Source organism: Ailuropoda melanoleuca, chromosome 5 (genome assembly GCF_002007445.2).
Source record: "Ailuropoda melanoleuca isolate Jingjing chromosome 5, ASM200744v2, whole genome shotgun sequence".
In the NCBI taxonomy this organism is placed as follows: Eukaryota; Metazoa; Chordata; class Mammalia; order Carnivora; family Ursidae; genus Ailuropoda; species Ailuropoda melanoleuca.
This window is the reverse complement of record NC_048222.1, coordinates 78,711,980-78,729,079: the sequence shown is the minus strand read 5'-3', so window position 1 is coordinate 78,729,079 and position 17,100 is coordinate 78,711,980. Positions and strand designations below refer to the sequence as shown.

The following is a 17,100-nucleotide window of genomic DNA, read 5'->3' as shown; positions in this document are numbered from 1 at the left end:
AGGGGAGACACCATTCCTTGTCCTTCCATCTGTCCCTTTAGATGGTGAAGGCATCTCCTGCTGGGGTCAGTGTGAGATGCCAGAAGACCACAGAGCAAACGTGCCACTCTTTCCTAGAGCGGAAATGTCATTTCAAGATTTGGAAAGTAAAATTTTACTCAAAAGTTTAAAACACAGTTACATTATGAAATAGAATGCAACATCCATAGATTTTAGAACTTGAGTTCAAGTTCTCGAAAATGTAGCGCTGCCATTCTCAGTTGAAAGGTTTGAAGACACTTTTTCCTAACTTGCTGTGTGATGTTGGACAAGTGTCTTCACCTCTCTGAGCCTTGGTTTCCTCCTCTGTAGAACCCGAGAGTGATTGGATTTCCAAAGCCTCAGGGTTTCTCCTGCTATGCTTTTCTTTTTAGTAACTTTATCCATCCCTTACGTTTATCAGGGTCCTCTGGAGAAACAGAACCAGGGTGTATTTCATATCTATTCAAGAAATTGGCTATTGTGATTTTCCCAAGCCTAAAATCTGTGGGGCAGCCCCACAGTCTCGAAATTCAGTTGGAAACTTTCAAGGCAGAATTCATTTTTTCTTCCAGAAACCTCAATTTTTGCTTTTAAGTCTTTCAACTGATTGCACAAGGCCCACCCACGTTTTCGAGGATAATTTCCTTTACGTCAAGTCACCTGATTGTAGATATTAAACACATCTACAAAACATCTTCAGATCAGTTCCTAAATAACTCAGTACTAGAGTCTAGTAAGTGGACAACATACAACGGGCTGTCACACCTGTGACACACACTTCCGAGGAGGGCCAGGGAGGGCACTACCTGTGGTACTCAGAAGGACCCTACACTTGGTGTCATGCCCTGCATCACCCTCTTGGCATGTTCGTTTTGCCCTGGACCCTGTGAATGATACAATCACACCAGCAAAAGGGCTGGGTCTCGCTCCCTAGCCACGGACTCAGATATTCCGGCTGAGGGAGCCTCCCTGAGGAAGTTTCGTCCAGATGGGCTGGCCGGGTCTTCACAGCTTTGCAATTTCCCCGACACTTCATCTCACCCTCCTTGATAGCACTATTTAATATCATATGCACATTAATTTTGTTTCCCTGAACTAGAATATTCATTTCTTCATGTTTATTGGAGTAAGAAATCTCCAACCTAAAATTTATCATTTTAGCCATTTAGCATTTTATCATCCATATTTTCATGCAACTATTACCACCGTCCATCTCCAGAACTTTTTCATTGTCCAAGACTGAGTCCCCAGTAACTACTAGCTCCCCACTTCCCCTCCCTCAGCAGCACCCCCACAACCCCCATTCCACTCCCTATGAATCTCACTACAGTAGTTGCCCCATCTGGGTGGGGCCATAGAGTATTTGTGTGCATGACGGCCACAAGTTGCATCCATACTGTAGCCTTTTCAAGGCTGACTAATACTCCGCCGTGAGTGCATTACACATTTCGCTTACCCATTCATCTGCACACAGTTGGCTTGCTTCCACCTTTTGACGATTGTGAATAATGCTGCTCTGAACATGCTGTACAAATCTCTGCTTGAGTTCCTACTTTCAGTTTTTCTGAGCACACACCCAGAAGTGGAATTGCTGGGTCATGTGGTAATTCTAGGTTTAATTTTCTGAGGACCCGCCATACTGTTTTCCAGAGTGGCTGTGCCAGGTTATGTTCCCACCAGTGATACGTAACAGTTCCTCTCTCTCCACATCCTTCAAACACTTGTTTTTTTAATTTAATTTTTAAAATAATAATGATCCTAATGGGCATGAAGTGCTATCTCATTGTGGTTTTATTTGCACTTTGTAAATGATTCGTGATGGGGGCATCTTTTCTTGGACTTATTGACCATTTGGGTATCTTCTTTGGAGACTTGTTTACTCAAGTGCTTTGCCCATTTAAACATTTTTGTTGTTGTTGAATTTTAAGAGTTCTTTATATACCATGGATATTATCCTCTTATGAGGTATGAAATTAAAATACAAATTTATTGAGGCCAGGAATCTGTCTAAATGTTCCATCAATTCCCCAAAGCACTTGACACCCGAGTAGATATGCAGTGAATACTCACAAAAGAATGGTCACGAAGGGTGATAGGTCAGAGGCCAACTGAAACTACATTTGCAAAAGGAATATGAAGAACATTTTCTAGGCAGGTCCAACACCCCATTACCTCTGGAGGGAACCCAGGAAATGAGCCTCTTGTTCCCAAAGCATTACCTGGAGATGAAGAGGTGGGGGCAGAGAGTGAATAATTCTTGGTTTTTATTTAAAAGAAGGCAAGGAGGGGCCCACTCCCCAAACATCCCCTGAAACAGACGTGCTTGAAGGTCAGGCTATGGGAGGTCAGGTGGACAGACCGAAACTGGACGAGGGCAGCCCCAGGGCAGGTGGGCACTCACCCGAGCATGTGAGAAAACTTCAAGGGTGTAAGAAGGCAGAGCACACACAACAACTGTGCCCAAACACATGTTATGAGGGGCCCAGGAGTTACAGACTCCTAGCTAGCAGGTGGCACCCATGAATGACTGAAGCCCTGACCTCTTAAACAAACCTGACGCTCGGGGTTTCTCTATTTCCCGGGAAAACAGACTGTGGTGATTGTAGGTTCAGGGAAAGGGACTGCCGCATGTGAATGATGTCCATGGACACTTGGGTGCTCTTCTTTGCGGGGGGTTGTTATAAGGATACAGGAAGTAGGAGAACAGGGAGCCCTGCCCAGATCCAGGCTCATTGCTGGGGTTTGGAGCGGCCGTGGGGGCGGCAGCGGAGGGCCCGCAGAGAGAGGTCTGCTCCCCACCAGGCCCGTGGGACGGTGAGCCTTCAACCTCACTGGAGGTGGGCCTGAGGGATGAGATGGGGTGGGCTCAATCTATTTTCTGTTTCTGCTTCAGTAGAACACCTTCTCCAGATACGCATTCAGGAACATCCCGGTGGGGTCCAGCTTTTCTCGGATGGCACAGAACTTTGAAAAGGCTGGGTACATTTTCTCAAAGTCCTTCCTGGTGCAGTTGTGGGCCTGGGGAAGCAACCAGACACAACAGGCCTTGTTCCCTGGAGCCGGCATCTCAGTGGGGCTGCAAATGGGCAACCCTGAGTCTGTATGTCTGCATACGTGATACTCCTATCCCTGGGCACATGCATGCGTGCACTCACCCACACATGCAGGCATGCACACAAAATGCACCGATACCTATCCATGCACGCACGCCTGTGTGCACACACATCCAGACACACGCATGCACACATGCATGCACACGTAATGTAAAGACCCAAATCGGAGAGAGGAAGTTCTAGGAAGCTAAAGAAGGGAGGTGTTACAGTGTTAACATGAAACTCTCCACTCCCTGTGGCACCCCACAGGATGACAGTGGAGAGGGCTCTGGCCCCAATTCTACTGCTAATTAGTAAGTCCCGTCACCTCTGAGAGACTCAGTTCCCTATCTGTTAAAGGGGCTCATGGACTCCTGCCTTATCCTGCTCATGGGGTTTCTATGGGAATCAAATACAATGAAAGAGAAATGTCTCTGAAAACCCCAAGGGAGTTGTCACTGAGTACAATCACCGAGCAGCTGGAACACGGATGCAGGGGGAAGCTGGGTCTGCGTAAGGCGGTGGAACCCTTCCTTCCTGTGACTCGCTCAGCCCCTGTTCCCAACTTCTGAGCCTTGGGCAGGCAAAGGACCAGGGAAGAGAGGAGCCCTCTGGGGTGCCCCCAGCTCACAGCATCTGCCCGGCCGATGGCCCCGTGAGCCTCTCACTGGCAAACCCTACCTTTGCCCAGTGGGGCCTGCCCCCGACCTTCTTCATGATGGTCTCGTAGGTCAGCCAGTAGTCCAGCCGGGGCACATCCTTGCCATAGGGCCTGGTGGGGAGCAGAAGGAGGTGAGGCCCTGTCCCTGCCCTAAGCATCCCACCCCAGTGATGTGGCACCTTCTCCGCGCCATCCCTAGCACATGGCATGTGGTATGGAGATCAAGCCGGTGGCTCTGTCTGCACAACACGGACGGCAGAGATCACGCAGCCTCAGGGTTTTTGCTCATTGCTCATCACCAGAGGGATTTCATAAAGGGTTGCTTCCTCTCACATATTTTATAGCTGGCATCTGAAAATTATCATGAGTTTAAATATGCACACACGTGCACACATCTTTATGGCATATAAATACGCCATCTTTTTTTTTTAATGCCATGGCATTCTTCTTTATTTTCTTTTATTTCTTTCTTTCTTTCCTTCCTTCTTTCTTTCTTTCTTTCCTTCCTTCCTTCCTTCCTTCCTTCCTTCCTTCCTTCCTTCCTTCCTTCCTTCCTTCCTTCCTTTCTAGATTTCTTTATTTGTTTGAGAGTAAGAGAGTGACCGGGGGAAGGGCAGAGAGAGGGAGAGAGAGAGGAGAGAAAATCTCAAGCAGACTCACTGAGCACGGAGCCCGACGCGGGGCTGGCTCTCATCAATCCTGAGATCATGACCTGAGCCAAAATCGAGAGTCAGACACTTAACCGACCGAGCCACCCAGGCACCCCTAAATATGCCATCTTTTTGACAAAGCCTAGGAATCTCTGAATCCCCTCATTTGATGTATGGAAAGCATGGCATATCACCTAGTTGGTCAGTCCTCACTGCCAGCCAAGTCAGACTTACAGACAGAAAAAGTCGAAGTCAAAAATTCAAATAAACATGATGCGTGCACATGGCTACTTTCTCACTACTGATTTGCATTCATAGGTAGAGAGAAGAGAGACAGAGGGACAGATAGACAGGGTCTGAGCCTTGCCAGGAGTCTGTCCCTGCGTGAGAGAAGCCGCCTCCCATCTTTGGGACACCTTTCTGAACAGTGCATTCCTTAATTGTCCCTTGGGCATCCTCAAGGTTTGAGGTTTTTACAAGCTGAGAAATAACACCATAGTAAGATTCGAGCTGGGCAAGAAGTATGTTTTTCTTTTGCAAAGTCAGAGGAGGGTTATTGTCAACGAGAGGTGGGAAGAAGAGGCGTATTTTACAAGGACATTTTTTTAAGAGATGAACTTCTTCAGTGTACCTGTCTGTAAGCCTTATCCTGGAGACTGCTACGTATCACTAACTAGGAAAAAGATAATGCCTCCGTGAGCGTACGGCACTGCACAGCGCCTGGTGGAGAGGGTCAGGATGGCCAAGGCACCCAGGTAGACAGCTCGAAAGCAGCGTGATCCTCTTTTCTGCTTAACCTAAACCTGGCCTCAGAATCCTTCTCAACACAGCGTTCTAGGCTCTCAGAACCATCGACCAGAGTAGGCACACGAGAAAGCACGCCTTCGCCACTGTATAGCATCTGTCTCACAAATGGTAGCTATTCGTAGTCACATTAGCTATTAATTAATATGAATTATCGCATTAACATAATATTGTAATTCACATAATTCACATACTATAGGTGTAGAAACCCAAAGAGGAGATTTTTTTTTCCTGCTTCCAGGACCAAAGAAGTCTCCCTAGAGAAGGCGGCATTTGAACTGGCCTTGAAAGATGGGTGACGAGAGGGGTCCTTCCAAAGTGGAGGGGCTGCCTCCCGCGCCCCACCCCCAGCCCACTGCTCGCAGTGAGTCGGTCACCTGTACATGATGATATTCATGTAGCAGCTGTCCCTCTGAAAGCAGGGGCTCAGCAGGATGTCATCCCCGCGGGTGAAGCGGACCTCCACGGGGTAGTGCGCCACCATCTTGGGGTGCGCCTCCAGCATGGCCTTCAGTTCCAGCAGGGCCTCCTTGGTCTTCTCTCTGCACTCGGCCAGGGGGGACAGAACCCAGACCTTGGGGAGGGGTCTCCGGAGCCCTCACACAGGGCTCTGCACAGCCCCCCAGCCTGCGCCCAGGGATGGGAGCTCCCAGCGCCAGAGGCGGTCCATGCTGGTGGCTCTCAAAGTCCTTCTCACAGAAGGGGAGCCTGTGAATGTGCCTCGTGGGGGGCTGCTCCGGCTCCTGGTTCAGCCCTGACCCCCACCCAGTCGGGGGCTCCCTTCGGGTGTCTGGCCGCAGCTGTCCCACACCCCCGGCCTCTTCCTTTTCTGACAGAGCAAAGCCAGTCTGATTCTAATACTTCCACTTGCTCTAATGTCCCCCCAGTACAGTAGTGTCCCAGCCCTTGAAAACAGTGACAGGGGCAACCCCTAAGCCCTGGGCACCATCACCCCCTTTTCCTGTAGAGAGACAAAGAGAGGGGACCATTCCAAGAGAAAGCTGTAATGAGTTCCAGGGCTACAGACCTAGCCTCGGTCTTCACCAGGCGTCTCTCCCAAGGCAGAGCACGTGCCCCTGGCGTGCTAGGTGGGCTCTGCCCCCCGACAGATGGCATGCAGGGGACAGTCTTTCCAAAAAACAAGCTAGGCAGGAAGGCCCACAGTCTGCGCCCACATGCTGTGACCCACCTCAGGGCTGGGGAGGGACTGACAGGAAAGCAGAGGGGACTCCGTGGCTGGTGTCCCCTCAGAGGCAGAACAGCTGGGCCCAAGGGTGCCAAGAGGGGACTCGGCCTCCAGGGTGCCCCCTCCTAACAGGCGGGACCGGGAACCTGGCTGGCAGTGTGCGTGCCGGGGCTGCGCGAGGACCCGGACCCCGCAGCTGGCCCGCACAGCCCCTACCTGGGGATGGCCCAGTCCTGGACGTGCTGCTTGAAGCGGCACTCGTAGGTGAAGATCTTGTGGCTGAGGTTGCTGCTCTCCTTCTTCCTGGTGAACAGCAGCCAGAAGAAGAAGCGGTTGATCCAGCCCACGAGGCCCGGCAGGAAGGAGCTGGAGGGGCAGCGCAGAGGGCAATTCATGATCATATGATCGGGGCCCCCACATGGCTCGCTCAGTTCAGCATCTGCCTTCGGCTCAGGTCATGATCCCAGGTCCTGGGATGGAGCCCCGCGTTGGGCTCCCCGCTCAGCAGGGAGCCAGCTTCTCCCTCTCCCCCGCCCCTGCTTGTGCTCTCTGACAAATTAATAAAATCTGTAAAAAAATAATCCTATTATTCAGCATTTAGTGATCTCCTGAGGTGTGCTTACAAACCATGGTCTCCCCCTCCCACCCCTGCCAGAAGCCCCTTCTGGGGAGCCCACAAGCATGCCCCTACTCCACTACAGGACTAGCTTGTTTTCAGTGTTTGGGTTGTTTTCATTCTTACTGTGGTAAAAAATACATAACATCAAATTCACCGTCATAGCCGTGTTTAAGTACGAAGTTTAGCAGTGCTAAGTGTATTCACGTTGTGGAGTGAGTCTCTGGCATCTTGCGGAGCTGCCACTCTGTCCCCAGTGAACAACTCTCCACTGCCCCTCCCCCAGCCCCTGGTAGCCCCCATGCTGCTTCCTGTCTCCATGAATCTGACTGCTCCAGGCACCTCCCAGAAGTGCATTCCTACAGTATTTGTCTTCTGTGACTGGCTTCTTTCCCTCAGCATCTTGTCCTCAAGGTTCATCTGTGTTGTAGCCTCTGTCAGAACCTCCTTCCTTTTTAAGGCCGAATAATATGACATTGTAAGTACGGACCACATTTCGTCTATCCATTCATCCATCGGACATGTGGGCGGCCTCCACCTTTTGGCTATTATGCATAATGCTGCTATGAATATGGGTGTGCAAATTATCTTTTTGAGTCTCTGCCTTCAATTCTTTTAGATATATACCCAAAGGGGACACAGGTCCTGAGGCTGGTTGCAAGGGCCTGTCCGGTTGGTCATCCCATTCATGAACCCAGTTCCCGCCAGCTCGGACTCCTGCGAGTTGAACCGGCTCTAATTGCATCAGTGGTGGCTCGTGCCTCTCCTGGAGTCACTCTAGACACCTGGTAACAAGGCTTGGTCTGGCTTCTCCCTGCCCGCAGTGGCCTCTGCTTAGAGGCACCCTCCCCAGACGCCTGTCCCTTGTCACATCCCTGCCATCTCACTGTCAAAAGTCCATCCCAGCTGCTCAGAGCACCTGGTGGGGGTTACAGGTAACAGCAGATTCAAGGCCTTGCATCCTGCCACTTGGGTGCGGCACAGAAGCCGTGGTGAGAAGAGAGGGAAATGAGGTCTAGTGAACACCTTTCAAGCAGACTTGACATTGAATCCTCCAAACAACCCAACTGCTGCTAGCGGCTCTACTTTATATGTGGGTAAACCACAGCTCAGAGAGGCTGAGCGATTTACCCAGAGTCACACAGCAGGAAAATGAAGGGGTGAGGATCAGAGTCCAGGTCCCCCTGAATCCACAGCTCATGCTGCTCCCGTGGTCCCAAGTTGCCCAGTTTCCTGGGACTCAGAAGGGGTACCTGGGCACCTGCCGCAGGGGTGGGGTGCAGGGAGAAGGATGTCATCTGTTTCAAGGCAGATGCTCTCTGGTGTCTCAGAGGCCAGCTGGCTGCGGTGGGGCTTCTGCTGGCCCCTGGGCACAGGCCTCTTCTAACCAGAGTTTCTGAGCTTGGCCTTGGCCCTGGCTCCCCCTCCAGGGGCCTGTTCCCAATGGACAGCCTGCCTTTCTGTCTTGGTCAGCTCTGGCCACCACCATCACTCCTACAGGGGACCACCACTGAACTCCTCAGAGACAGGCACCAGGCTTTTCATTTGGCGTTTCTTACACAGATCTCCAGAAGCCTCTCCTAGGAGCCAGGCACTGTTCGGGGCACTGGGGACCAAGTGTGATGGGACAGACAGGGTCCCTGCCCTTGCAGGGACACAGTGAGTCTTACTGTGAAGCAGCCATTAAGCCACCAGGTACAATCTGTTATTCATTCCCGCACCTTTGGGCATGCAGCTTAGTGAGTGCCGCCGAGCTGCAGGGAGGAGCTGGGTGGATGCGGTTTCCAGAAGCAGCTAAGCCAGAGCCATGTGGGCTGAACTCCGAGGCTGCGGGGCTCTCACAGAGTATCCACTCAGGCCAGAAAGGGCAGCAGTGATTTAGAGCCCAATTTACCTGGGTGCTCACTGGGCTTGGGCTCCACAGACACACACACATAAGCTGCCGAGAGGCTGTGATGGAAGGTGGAGAGCGAGCCTGACCAGGCATGTTCCACTCACTCCCATCCATAATCTGCTGGCGCGGTAGCCCCCTGGCGCGCTTCCTCCCAGCTCCCTGTCCCTTCCCTGCTCAGATGAGTCCCGGTTTGCATTTCACTCTCCTAACACCTTCCAGGTGGTTAGTCACCCCAGTGTGGGTCCCATCTGGTGCCACCTGTAGCTCCCCTACCCTGGGGAGGGCCAACTCTTCCCCAGATGCCCGGATGCAGGCCTATGGTGCTGAAGGTCTCAGCTGTGTCCAGGACTGGCAGGAACTTCAGCTAGTTCCGCAGGGCCTGTTGTCAGTGCCACCCTTGATGGGCTTTTCTGACCTTTTGGTAGGGAAGGATTTCTTGACAAGACACGGAAGTCCCCAAGGTAAAGGAAGAGATGGCCAAATTTCACTGTATTAACATTAAATACATTTACACGTCAAAAAAAAAAAAAGCCATAAAAGTGAAAGACAACACAAACAGGGAGATGTTGCAACACAAAAAGTGAGTGCTCAAAATATATCAATAAAACCCTACATAACGGTAAGAAAAAAATACCCACTCAATTTTTAAAAAGGGCAAAATACATAAAGAGGTGCTTCAGAGGGGAGAAATCCGAAGGATCAATAAAAAGAAAAATGGTGCACCCTTACGAGTAAGCATGGAAATAAGAATTCAGACCACAGTAAGATACTATTTAATTCATGTCACATGAAAGTGTAAAAGCCTAACAATTCCGATTTTGACCAGCTGGCGCAGCACAGAGAATCTGACAATGCCCAGCGAGGTACCTTGGTGTAACCACTTGGGAGAACAATTGGATCTGGTACGACTGAAGATACTCATACTCGATGGCCCAGGAATTCCACTCAGGAGTAGTCCACTCATGACAAACTCCACTCAAGACAAAAATAAAAACGCACCAGGAGCAATGGTTGAGAATGCTCACGGCAGTACAGAAAAAAAAAAACAAATCCTAGAAACCACCCAAATATCTTAGTATGGATAAACACATCCTGATAAATGCCCACAGTGAAAAACGAGTAATTACAGCTATCCATATCAACATGGGTAATTATCACTATCGACGCTGAATTACCAAATTTATTACTTCAGGATTCATATAACTAAAGTGTAAATAAAAGCAAGGGACTGGTAAGCATAGAGTTTGGGGTAGTGATTACTTCTTGGTAACCCCTTGGAGGCTGTGATTTGGGATTTCACAAAGGACACGCCGATTGTACTCATGTTGTGTCATTTCTTAAGCTGGTGGTCACCATGTGGGTGCTTATTCCATTATTCCTTATACTTTGTTTTCTGTATTATTTTGCATGTGTAAAATACTTCAAAAAAATTACATGATGCCATTCCCTGTCTTGGCTGGATGCAAAGTTACCATTCAAGGCCCTGTGAAACCTTCCCCACCACTCAGAGTTCCACTGGCAGACATGGGGCCTGAGCATGAACAGAGATCTTAGGCTGGGAAGGAGGTAGAAAACAGGACAATATGAGAATATGTACGTATCACCTGGGAGCCAGAGAGTAGAGCCTGGGCACTGGTCCTTTTAAAAAAGCTCCTCAGGTGATTTGAATGTACAGGCAGGGTTAAAAATCACTGCTCTAGACCCAGGAGACAGACCCAATTCACATGCATAAAGGCCAGGGTGTTACTCTTCTCAGGGACCACATCCTCAACAGCATATAGCAGATGCTGGAAAAAGGTACCCTTGCATTCCTACCTGATCCAGAGCAGGAACTCCAGTAAATAGAATCCGATGGCATAGTCCCAAAACCAGTTGGCAGAAGAGGAGGGGGGCTGGGAAGAAAAATCTGTGATCAGTTCAGGGCCAGATCTCAGCTGCTTTCATATACATATACATACACATGTACATTTAAATTTTAGTTAACGTACAGAGCAGTACTGGTTTCTGGAGCAGAGTTCAGTGGCTGCTTTCTGACCTACGCATCACAGTGCCCCTTAGAGATGTGTCCCAGGAGTGGCTGCACATGTGTGTGTGGGGGGGGATGACCCACCTACCAGGACAATTGAAAGCCTCACTTGGTGACACAGCCAAATCTCCTGCCCCTTTCATTTCATGTGTATTTACGCATGTACATATTTTGCACAAAACAAAGATGTGCATTTGTCCCTCGTCTTCTGAGCCCGTGAAGCAGGTGTCCAGCGATCCCCATTTATGAACCCCATGCCAGCCCCTAACATACAATGAGTGTCATTGCTTTTCCTTGACTTGTCCCGTGAATGTTCATCCTAAGTGGTGGCTTTGTGCTTTGCTGAGAAGCAGCCCATTTGCTGAGGACATGGGGGAAAGACAAAACTTGATTCCTTCACCTGTCCGGTTGGGGGTGGGAAAGACGGGGCTGTTGGAGGGAAGGTGGGGGTGTATTAGGTGGTTCGTCCAGGTATAGCCCAGCTGCCTTGCACTCTATCTTATCCTATCCTGTCCTGCCAACACTTCTGCTCCCCTCTCCCACATCTAGGCTGTCCCTTGACCTCACTCCTACACATCCCTACTGAGGTCACGTGGACCCTTATGGGACCAACTTTCCTTCCTCCTTCCACCCTCCCGCCTTTTCTGCTTCTGTCCTCATGCTCAGTGATGCCCACTCTTGCTTTCCCTCTCACACCTCACTGGTCATCGGCACAATGACAAATGTCAGCTTCCCTGGGGACTGCGGGCTGTGTGTGAGGATGGGAAGGAATGGTGCTGTTGCTACCTTGTTGGTGTGGTCCTGGTAGATGACGCTGACGTTCTCACTGTGTGGGAACCAGAGGAAGCGGAAATACTCGGATTTCTTGAGGTGGCTGTCCAGGTTGTTCAGGACCTGACCTCGGCAGAAGGAGAAAGGGAAGACTGTGTTGGTAACAGGATGATGGTGGGGAAGTACTGCAAGTCAGGGCCCGGGGGTGCCTGAGTTTCTCCCCATCAAAAGGAAATACTTAAAATTGCCCTAACATTGTCAGATGACATGGAATGTGGCTTGTAATTCACTGGACATTAAAATGTTCCTTTTGCATGTTGACTTCCCCAAGCAGCTCAGAGGATAGAAATGATTTCTTATTTGTCCTGGCTTGAACGATTCCTAGCTATATGAGTTTAGGCAAGGCACCTAATTCCCTGTGCCTCAAGTTCCTCATCCATAAAATGGGACTAATAACAATACCCATGTCGGGACTGGTATGAAGATGGAATGCATTAATGCCTAGCGAGTGCTTACGATGGTGTCACAAATACGGTAAGCACTGTACAGGTGTAAGCTGCTGCTGTTGCTACCCTTACATTATCATCACCATTATCCTTTATCCCCATAAAGCCCCGCACATCATGGGTCCTTAATAAAATGAACAGAAGAATCTCGCTGTAATGTGACTCATCACTGTACTCCTGGAGATGACATCAGAGAGCAGATCATGTCTCCCTAAAACCCATCGGGCAGATAGAGGACAATTTCTGAGACAAGGGTAGACAGACTGGGCGTTTGACAGGGAGCTGGGAGGTTGAAGAAAAGCACACTGGTCTTAGAGTAAGTTCTGCACTTGAGTCCTGATCTGCAGTGTACAGGCTGACCTTGGAGGAGCCATGTACCCTGAGCTTTGGCTTTCCTAACAATGACATGTGAGCATTTGTGCAATGAAATGACATAACCTACGTCAAAGCTCCCAGGTACAGTGACTGCCATGTGGCATGTGCCCAAGGAACAGTTTGGTTCTGGATTTGATCAGTGCTAGCACACACACACCAACCAGTCCTATTCCCCAAAGTCTCTAGCTGTGACTTCCAGAAAGCTTTGAGGCCTCTGGGTAGCATCTCTCCATCTGGAGAATGAAGACAGTAATATGTTTCCTTCTCTCCTTCAAGGGCTCTTGTGAGGAGCAGAGGAAATCATGGATTTAAAAGCACTCTATAAGCTGTAAACTCAACATTTGAGTGAGGGAGGACAGAGTGTCAGGAAAAAAAAAACTTCCTGACCAAGCACACTGTGGGGAATTTGATACCCAGTACGGATAAATGGCTGGATCGAATCATAGGTTAATACAGTGTCTAAAGTGGTTGGTGAGCTTGAGGGAGGATGGCCACATCTGATCAGGAAGGTGGAGTCAAGATGAAGCACTGAGATGAACCCATCTAGAACTTAAGTCTGGAGCGTCTGAGGGCAGTGGAACTTTGGAATTCTGGGTCTTTGTCATGACTGTCAGGGAGGCCCCCTGACTCGCAAGCCAGTGCATGGTAGAGCCAGGAATACAAAGATGGGTGGATGATTGTTGCATTCAAGTGATGTGGCTTTCCTCCTAACCCCCCCCCAGCCCCAAGCTGTTTGTCCCCTGTTGTACTCTGCAAATGTCTCCCCAGCCTTCTCCTGTGACCCACTGCTGCTGCTGTGATATAGCCCATGCCCTTCTTAGCTGTCACCCATACTCTTGCACTGGCCCTCATAATATCCCCCCTTTCTCATCTCTCCAGACAACATCTCCAGAGATCATCCAAAGCACAGCTCAGAAGTCCCCAGCAGCTCTCTATTTCCTACAGAATAAAACCCACACAACTTTGTTCAGCATCCAGCTCTCTGTCCACAAACACTGTCTGATATAACAGCTACTGGCCACAATTGGCCATTGAGCACCTGAAGTTGACTTATCTGAGTTGAGATTTGTATAATTCAAATGCTCCTCATAAAGCCATCTCCTCCCATTCTGAGTGGCTTCTACGTATACTGCATCCATCCCAGAATTATATTGTAGTTACTGAAGCATCCATCTGTCTCTGAAATTGGGCAACATTCTCTTATAGGTCAGGGACTATCTCATCCAGCTTTGGTTCCCCCTGCTAAAGCAGAGATCAGCAAAATGTTTTGTGAAGAACCAGACAGGAAATATTTTAGGCCTTGGGGGCCATATGGTCTCTGCTGCAACTATTAAACTTTGCCATGGTAGCGTGAAAGCAGCCAGACAATACATTAACAATGAGCGTGGCTGTGTGCCAATAAAACTTTATTTACAAAAACAGGCAGTGAGACAAACTTTTACTTGCAGGCTGTACTTTCTCAATCCCTTGACTAAGAGCTGCTGGCACAAGGCCTTGCACAGAAAATGCTGGAGTACCCTATCACTCCTTATTTGAGGAGGAAGGCCTTTCCTGCTGTGCTGAAGGCCCAGGAAAAGTTTAGGATGAAATCCCAAGGCCCCTGTCACTATCACTTCCATCCTGACAGAGGGATGGGCCCATGGTCGACAGGACTCTCACATGGGAAGCCTCTGGGCCGAGCTGATTTTCCCCTCAGAGAGCCAAGAGCACAGCCTGCTGGCTTGGCCTGGAGGATGGGGCTAGGACACTGGAAAGGAGAAAACCCCCATCTCCTCATGGTTGGCATCCCAGACCATCCCACTCTATCATCCAGAATGCCAGTAGTAAATGCAATGGTGCCCTTCTCAGCTCTGGTGCCACAATCTAGCTTCCTACATAGAGTGGAGTGATGAGAGTCAACACCCCTATTACACTTTGTGCCTCTCTCCTGACACCAGCCATTTGTTTTCCTCCCTGCATGAGAGAACAAGGCGTATCTTACACACACACACACACACACACACACACACACACACACACACACACACTTCTAAGCTTCTAAAGGCATGAACCATGCATAATCAAGCTCTGGGCTCTCTGTGGGCCCTAACTATGCACCAGATGGTTGCCGAATGGTGGTGGAACAGTGACCACCCCCCACCCACCACTGTAACTTAAACTGTCTCCTTCAGGACCCACAAACCATCCTAACTGGAGAAGGATGGTCCCTAGGATTGTGGACTTCCTTGCTCTGACCTGTGTTTCCTAGGAGCACTACCACAACCATTTGGGTCTCACAGGAATCTCTTCCTTGGCACACTATTGATGTGAAGGGTTCTAGAGGGTTCTGTTTGCCCCGATTTAGATGTTGTGGCACTGTGGAGTTGGCTTTTGGGAACTGGCTATCAGGCTTGTGAGCAGAGGGCTTTGAGTTGACGGGGGGGGGGTGTGCGGTCCTCAGCCTCAATTGACAGTCAACCCAGGGAGTGGCTGGCATCTGGATGCCGGTGACCAGGTTGGCAATAGAACTAGGACCAATCCTGCTTCCTGGGGTCTGTGGCAGCCAGCTGTCCTCATCACATCTCATTAAGCTTTGGGTGGCATAAAGGGCAAAAAGGTTGACAACAATTTCTAAAACCTTCACGCCTTCTAAATGGTTGTGATTCCATACCGACCAAGTGGCAAGCATCTAAAATGCTGAGACTTTGCCAGAAAAGCTGTGAAGGCTGCCCCTCTCTTGGCATCACAAAACTGGACGAGCCAACATTCCCCGCCCCACCTCCCAGCATCTAGGAGCACTGATTCCAACTCTCCCTGGGGCCCGGGAATGGCCGTCCCCCCACACGGCTTTGAGCAGCGTTCAGAAATCATGCTGCGATGTACTGAGGAGGGTCAGTAACGGGAAGCACAGACTTGAACCTGAGACGGACCACCACACAGCATGGGTGGGAGAGGTGGGGAGAATCTCAGGAAGGGTGGATTTTTAATAAATTGCCGATCAACTGATCTTAAGTTGCCTTGTATTGAGCACGGCCAAGTGTTTTGTGGATGTTGGGGTATGACAGGCCGCAGATAAAACCCCTGCCCTCCAGAAAGGAATCACTGAGCAGGAAGTGGAAGGGGGAACATTTCAAGAAGTGCTGACAATGCCCATGAGCAAAGCAGAGTGACCAGCACCCCAAGCTCGGATTCTGGGATCTACCCACACAGCCTGTGTCGGTAAGTAACAGTCCCTGTGAGGAAAGTCAGAGAGAAGAGGCACCGGGGCTCCTCTCTCGGAGACTCTAAAGAAAAGCGAGAGCAGAGGGTTCACCTGCTGTGTTTCCTTGCGTCCTGACAGCAGCCTGTGTGGACATTGGAGCACTCTTCCCCACCATGCAGGTGAGGAATCCAAGCTCAGGGAAGTGAGGAGACTTCCCCAGACTCATACAGGGTGAGTGGAGACACCGGGCTTCAAACCTGGAGGTGTGACTTGGAGGAAGATTCCCAACCTCTACGTCGCACGCCTCATGATGGGTCTACCTGGGCTCTTCCAAAGTTCAAGGCTGGAAGACCCATGGTAGGTATTTAATGAGCACGTGCTGGATGGAAGGCAGGAAGGAGGAGAGGGAGGAAAGACGTATAAGGGAAGGGAAAACGGTGGAGCAGCCAGAGCTTCAAACCCAGCTTTATGCGCCAGAAGCGGCTGTCATTCTCCTTTGTCCTGGCTTCCTGCGCTCCTACTCTCAAATGCTCCCCCTGTAACTCAGGGCCAGACAGCCTGGAGGGCTTGGCCATCAGCGACAAGCCCGCGGTCAGAGAGGGCATGATGCTGGGAGCTGCGAGCCTCTGGGAGCGGCCCAGACATAGAGGCAAACACTCAGGGCAGCAGTTTGCCACCCGAATGGAGGTGGGACAGTTTCCTGGGAACCTGAATGGCTGGCAACCAGGAGCAGGTACCAGTGTCTGAACAGGAGGGTGCACTGTCTTCCTGTTGGTTCTCAAAAACTTCATGCCTCCTGAAGGTTACATCCAGTTATTGTTCCTTTTAGATTAGAGGGAAAACATCTCAGGCTGAGCAAGGATGAGAAGTTTCTAATGACGATTTTCTGATCCCTCCTCCTCTTCCATGGGTTTCTTTCCTTTGAGAGGAGCAAGGCCTGTGTTGTGTGGCTTTCCATATCCACTTAGCTTTTCCTCCTAAGCACTCAAAGCCTCTTAAAGGTGCCCTTTAAAGGCTGCTTTGAGTGGAGAGAGCAAAAGCAAACTGACTATGGGGCCACTGATTGCACACACCCCCCCTTGGAATAAACCACAGGGCTGCAAGTGCCACCAACCCTCCGTGGCAGCCCTTGTTTCTGGCCTGTGAGCGTGGGGAGGCTGTGGGCAGGTTTGATGGCCCTGATGATGGGCCTCTCAGAGAGCCAGGCTGGCTCTGCAGCCCTGCGGGGAGAGCGGCAGCCACCGGTTCACAGAAAGGGGGAGACCCACAGAGGGCTTGCTGCCTCACAGACATCTGCTCCAGGAGCCCTCTCAGAGT

General features: G+C 50.3%; 1 protein-coding gene across 3 annotated transcripts in view; it reads right to left on the bottom strand.

The window, feature by feature from the left end:
- Positions 1-1,357: 1,357 nt before the first annotated feature.
- Positions 1,358-17,100, bottom strand: part of LOC100478547 (L-gulonolactone oxidase) — a 32,016-nt gene continuing 16,273 nt past the window's right edge. For 2 of the 3 annotated variants that reach the window (XM_034661329.1, XM_011218668.3), the window contains 6 exons: positions 11,737-11,844; positions 10,740-10,816; positions 6,631-6,780; positions 5,606-5,770; positions 3,795-3,885; positions 2,269-3,039 (listed from right to left, as the gene is read on the bottom strand). In XM_034661329.1, coding sequence (XP_034517220.1) covers positions 2,911-3,039; positions 3,795-3,885; positions 5,606-5,770; positions 6,631-6,780; positions 10,740-10,816; positions 11,737-11,844 — 720 coding nt within the window. In that variant the 3' untranslated portion in view covers positions 2,269-2,910. Of the gene's footprint in view, positions 2,241-2,268; positions 3,040-3,794; positions 3,886-5,605; positions 5,771-6,630; positions 6,781-10,739; positions 10,817-11,736; positions 11,845-17,100 lie in introns of those variants that run through there. The other variant, XM_034661328.1, reaches the window with a different exon arrangement.